The sequence below is a fragment of the Myotis davidii genome, unplaced genomic scaffold (genome assembly GCF_000327345.1).
Source record: "Myotis davidii unplaced genomic scaffold, ASM32734v1 scaffold43, whole genome shotgun sequence".
In the NCBI taxonomy this organism is placed as follows: domain Eukaryota; kingdom Metazoa; phylum Chordata; class Mammalia; order Chiroptera; family Vespertilionidae; genus Myotis; species Myotis davidii.
Genome location: NW_006294590.1, coordinates 2190969 through 2196675, shown reverse-complemented (window position 1 = coordinate 2196675; position 5707 = coordinate 2190969). Strand labels below are relative to the sequence as shown.

Here is a 5707-nt window from a genome sequence, read left to right as displayed (position 1 = left end):
CTGTCACTCTGGCAGGGCTGGACACGGCCACGGCGGCAGGCAGGGTGCTGTAGTAGGTGGCCACGTCGACGCCCGGGGGGGGTGGGGCCAGGCAGTAGGTGCCGTCCGGGAGCATGTAGTAGCTGTAGTACATGGCGGCCACCGTCGCTGTGAACACACGTTTGGCGTGAGAGCGGCAGAGAGGGCACCGCCCACCCAGCACAACATCACTGTCCACTTCCGATCGCACGGTCTCTGCACGTGCCCGCGACCCGAGCACCACACGCCTGCTCCAGAGAAGTCCAAGGGAGAGACGTCTACGGCGGCGCGTCTCCGAGCAGGAGGAGCTGCAGGGAAAACCCGCTGCTGACGGCGTCAGGCTGCTCAGAAGCATGTCCCCCGAACTGCATGTGTGCTGTGTGTGTGCTGTGTGCGCGCTGCGTGTGCGCTGTGTGTGTGCTGTGTGCGCTGTGTGTGCTGCATGCGCTGTGTGTGCTGCATGCGCTGTGTGTGCTGCATGCGCTGTGTGTGCTGCATGCGCTGTGTGTGTGCTGTGTGTGTGCTGTGTGTGCGCTGCATGCGCTGTGTGTGCTGCGTGCGTGCTGTGTGCGCGCTGTGTGTGCTGCATGCGCTGTGTGTGCTGCATGCGCTGTGTGTGTGCTGTGTGTGTGCTGTGTGTGCGCTGCATGCGCTGTGTGTGCTGCGTGCGTGCTGTGTGCGCGCTGTGTGTGCTGCATGCGCTGTGTGTGCTGCATGCGCTGTGTGTGTGCTGTGTGTGTGCTGTGTGTGCGCTGCATGCGCTGTGTGTGCTGCGTGCGTGCTGTGTGCGCGCTGTGTGTGCTGCATGCGCTGTGTGTGCTGCATGCGCTGTGTGTGTGCTGTGTGTGTGCTGTGTGTGCGCTGCATGCGCTGTGTGTGCTGCGTGCGTGCTGTGTGCGCGCTGTGTGTGCTGCATGCGCTGTGTGTGCTGCATGCGCTGTGTGTGTGCTGTGTGTGTGCTGTGTGTGCGCTGCATGCGCTGTGTGTGCTGCGTGCGTGCTGTGTGCGCGCTGTGTGTGCTGCATGCGCTGTGTGTGCTGCATGCGCTGTGTGTGTGCTGTGTGTGTGCTGTGTGTGCGCTGCATGCGCTGTGTGTGCTGCGTGCGTGCTGTGTGCGCGCTGTGTGTGCTGCATGCGCTGTGTGTGCTGCATGCGCTGTGTGTGTGCTGTGTGTGTGCTGTGTGTGCGCTGCATGCGCTGTGTGTGCTGCGTGCGTGCTGTGTGCGCGCTGTGTGTGCTGCATGCGCTGTGTGTGCTGCATGCGCTGTGTGTGTGCTGTGTGTGTGCTGTGTGTGCGCTGCATGCGCTGTGTGTGCTGCGTGCGTGCTGTGTGCGCGCTGTGTGTGTGCGCTGTGTGTGCTGTGTGTGTGTGCTGTGTGTGTGCTGTGTGTGTGCGCTGTGTGTGCGCTGTGTGTGCTGCGTGTGCTGTGTGCGCTGCGTGTGTGCTGCGTGTGCGCTGCGTGTGCTTGGAAGCAGAGCCAGCCTGCACAGGGCAGAGAGCTGCCTAGTCACCTCCCACACGCCTCTGTTCAACTGCCTCCTGCAAGCTCAGGGCCCATTAGCTAGTCCTTTAGATATTCCGACCTGATCTTAATCCCCTGGGACTCTACCTCCCAGAGACAACCCTCCCACTGAAGGGCTCCTGGGGACGGGCTGAGCCTCCCCGTCTGTGTAGGAACGGAAACAGCTTCCCGAGTCCTGGGAACAGCGAGCTCCTCTGAAGCATTGGGGCTCTCGTGGGGGGAGCTGGGACAGCGCGTGTCCTGAGGGGGTGACTCGCTGAGCATGTCTGAGAAGCAGGGACAGGATGACACTGTCACCGACCCCAGCTGCCTGCCCTGCAGCCCACCCCTCACCCACCCAGGCATCGACCGGGCCTCCGGCACTGGACCCCTGAGAATCTCGGTCTTGGTGACACGCACCACCAAACGGGCCTAAGTTTGGTGACTTTAAGCCCTGGTTGCCCTTGAATCTCCTCTCCCAGCCGTTCCTCCCCGACTCGGCAGTGCTGTTTGCTCCCTGTCTCCAATGGCCCACGGGGAAGGGAATCCCGTTCTCCGCTGTGTCCGGCCTGGCATGGCCCTGGTGCCAACGTGTGCAATGAAAGTACACGTCACGTGGGCACTACCCACACTCTGAAGTGCCACGCGAGACCCTCTATTATACGGCTGGTGGACCAACGTAGGAACAAATGACTCCTGGTGACCCACTGCTTCACGTAACCCACTGCTCTGCCTCCAGCGGAGACGCCCTCGTGAGGGTCTGGCATGTCTGAGGGTCACCCTCGCGCGCGGGCTTCCCGGTCCCTGGACGGCAGCAGCGCACAGACCCGAGTCGGGTTCACCCCCTTCCCCCTGAAGGCCTCACCCCAGGAGAAGTCAAAACGATATTCACACCCAACGTGCAACTCACTGCCAGGCACTGACTCCGACCCCGCGCAGGAGGTGAGGGCCGTGCCTGCAGCCCAGGGGTCCCTGACGCCGCCCCTCTCCCTCCAGCCGCCTTCCTGCTGGCCGGGGTCACGGCTAACAACCCCGAAAGGCCCTCGGGCCTTGCTGGTCTCAGGCTGCAGGGGGGCGCTTTTCTATTCGCTCTCCAGAAAAGTCACCAAACCCCAAACTCCTCACAACGCCAAGCCCGCAGCGCTCGCCTCAGAAGCACGGCCCCGGACACCCCCCCTCTGAGCACCATCGAACCGGGAAGGGCTGGGCCCACCCGCCCCGTGGGGAGTGATGGCCGCTGGCTCCGCACGTGACACGCGGCCATGCAGCTCGTCTGCTCCCTCCTGTGACCCCCAGACACCCCTGGGAGAAACAAAGTCCGCAGAAGGAGGCTGTGAGGGATCATCTCACCCGACAGAAAAGGCACAACCGGAAAAGCGGGAGACGCTGCATCAGGACCACGGAGGCCTTGCCGTGGGGCTTACAAAGCACCATGACGGCCACTGCTTTTCAGCCGCACCGGGCAGAAGAGACCAGGCTGGACCGGCCACGCGACCGGCACAGAGAGGGACAGAAATGGCCGCGATGACGGCAGGAGGGAGACAACCACAGGGAGGAGGCGGCGTCTCACCAAGAAGCCGACCCCAACACTCAGCGTAAACAGGAAAGAACTTCCTGGGAAGGAGACTCCGGCTGAACGGTGTACGGTGTGTTCCAGGGAACTGGGCCTGTGAGCTGGCTGAGCTGTCAAACGTAAGACCAAAGAAGAACGAACGCTCAGGTGTCCAATCAGAGCCGCAGCCGCCCACCGCGAGGGAGATGAAGCCGGCCGCTTTCACAGCAACATTCAGCCCAGACACGCTCAGCGATGCCTCGCTTCCAGGCGAGTGTGAGACGTGTCCTTCGCTGCCAACATGTCAAGAGGCAGCAGACATTTCCAAACACAGGGTCTCTGAGAACAGTGCCCGAGAGCAGTTAACGAAACCACCAACCAGCAAAGCAGCCCACGCCCAGCCCGGCAGCAGCCGGCAGGCCCGGCGTCCCCGTCAGGAAGAACCAGGCCAGGTCACTGAGACAGAAAACGCTCCCCGAGCATCCTGTACTCAGACGCCATTTCCTCTTCACCCCAGGGCGGGAGGCAGGCATCCCTCACGTACGGAAGGGCTCAGGGGGCAGAGCTCGTGCCCAAAGTTCCTCGTTACCAAATCCGAACCCCAGAGACAAATGGGATGAAGAACTGGAAGGGAAGCCGCGGTGAGGGCGGAGCCGCGGGCCGCTGAGCTGGGACAACCAGCGAGGGGTTCCAGCTGCAGGCACGGCCGTGGGACAGAACACACGCTTCTCACCAGACACGGGTCGGGGAGAGGGAAGGTGTTTCACGAACACGAACTTCCTCTAGCTTCACAGCTAATAAAACCCAAGGTAACAAATACAGCTTTAAAAAAACCTACAATGTCTACCTCTTTAACCCTTAGAACCGAACCGGATGTGCAGCGACTGCACTCTGATTTCTGGCAATAAGGTTCTTGTATTAAATTCAAGTAAAATTTTAAAATGTCCACGTTACTATTTCTGTCCACACAGCCATAACTTACACAGACTACTTCTGAACTGTACAATGTGAGCTACTCTTTGTCCCTCTTTACTTACTACGATGACCTGTTTTTCCATTTGTGTCGATGTTCCCCTAAAGTGAAAATGACTATTTTTGGATGGTGGGGTCTTGGGTAATAGTTTTACTTTCTTCTTCTACTTCTCTTGACTAACAATAAAGTCATTGTTAAAAAGGGCTTGGAAAGTCACTTCAAGGTCATGAGTTTGCAGAAAGGGAATGCTAGAAACACAACAGCCACAGCACGTTTAAAAAATGGACAGGAGAAAATACCAAATCCAGCCACATGATCTGATTTAATTTCACTTACACTATTTATGGAATGAAACATTTAAAAAACAAAGTTAGCATTTCACTAATTTCTTTTTTTGTTTGTTTTTAAAAAACTGCATGCAGCAGTATTGGACAGAACTTCAGTGGCACTGCTTCCCGTGTGATTAACTCTACGAGGAGCCTCTCTGCCAGGACTTACAGCTAAGCAGCAGGAGACAGCAAACCCTGACACGGCAAAGGGCGTGAGAAGCAGCTCACTGTCAGGCGGACAAATGAAAGCACGTGTTCGCATCCCATCTGTGTGTAGGGTTTCTAGCTAAGGTTCATTTAAAGAGACAGATGCTTGAATTCCGAGGCTGCCAGGACCCGGGAGGCCCTCTGCAGAGGGGAACGCAGCCCCCGAGTGCTCGCACGCGGACCCCGTCTCACTGAGAGCTGCCGTCCACGGCATCGTTAGTGCTTGTTTGCCATCTTGGCCGTAAAGGCTGTTGGTATGTTAGACAGTTTTTTCTGCTTTCTCAACAGTTTCACATTTTCCATTAGTTGAATGTGTCTGTTGGCTTAAAATAGATGATTCTTTGTCTGTGAAAGTGCCTTATTTCCACAGAGTTTCACATCTGGACTCCCATCTGGAAGAGGTTCTGCTGCTGGATTCGAGGTGGACCTCGCCTCCCTGTCAGCGGGGGCGCCTCCCTGTCGGCACCTCCCCCCACTGGGTGCTGACTCGGGTCCCCTCAGTCCTGGGGGGTCTGGGTGTGCGGCCTGACCACCACCCACAGGATGACACAGCCGCTCCTCGGTAGACGGCTGGGCTTTCTGCTGTCACCACGTTTTCCTCTTCCACTATCTTGCAGCGGACCTCACCGTGACTGTGCATCTGATGAACGAGTGAGAGAGAGAACTCCTGTTCCGGTGGAAATGAGCCCGCGCCCTTCGGAAGGGCAGAGGGAAGGGCAGAGGGAAGGGCAGAGGGAAGGGCAGAGGGAAGGGCAGAGGGAAGGGCGGTTGCTTAAGGAAACTGTGGCAGGGCTGGCGGCGGGCGAGGCCGTGGGAAAGCCTGGCAGTGAGTGAGGTAGACCCAGAGCCCGGCTCCCAGGCCTGTGCCGCCCGAGGCGAGGGGCTCCCGCTCTATGGCCTGACGGACGCGTCGCCCGTCACGCTGCCCAGGCCCTTGCTGTTCCCCTGACACCAGAGTCTGACCCAGGAAGCAACACCCAGGACCTGGCACAGGTGCTCACACGCCCGCTCGGCGTCACTCTGACCTGCAGCCAGTGTGCCGGCCGGGCTCCTCCTGGAAACCGGACCAGAGCACACCCTCCAGCCACCTCCCGCCTGTGCCCCCAGGCCCTGGGCAGGCGTCCGC

The 5707-nt window shown here is 59.3% G+C and overlaps 1 protein-coding gene across 1 annotated transcript in view; it reads right to left on the bottom strand.

Moving 5' to 3' along the window:
- Positions 1-5707, bottom strand: part of SFSWAP (splicing factor, suppressor of white-apricot family) — a gene marked incomplete at its 5' end in the record, with an annotated part of 26112 nt that overhangs the window by 13867 nt on the left and 6538 nt on the right. Inside the window, one exon of the mRNA XM_015567228.1 lies at positions 3-147. Coding sequence (XP_015422714.1) covers positions 3-147 — 145 coding nt within the window. The remainder of the gene's footprint in view (positions 1-2; positions 148-5707) is intronic.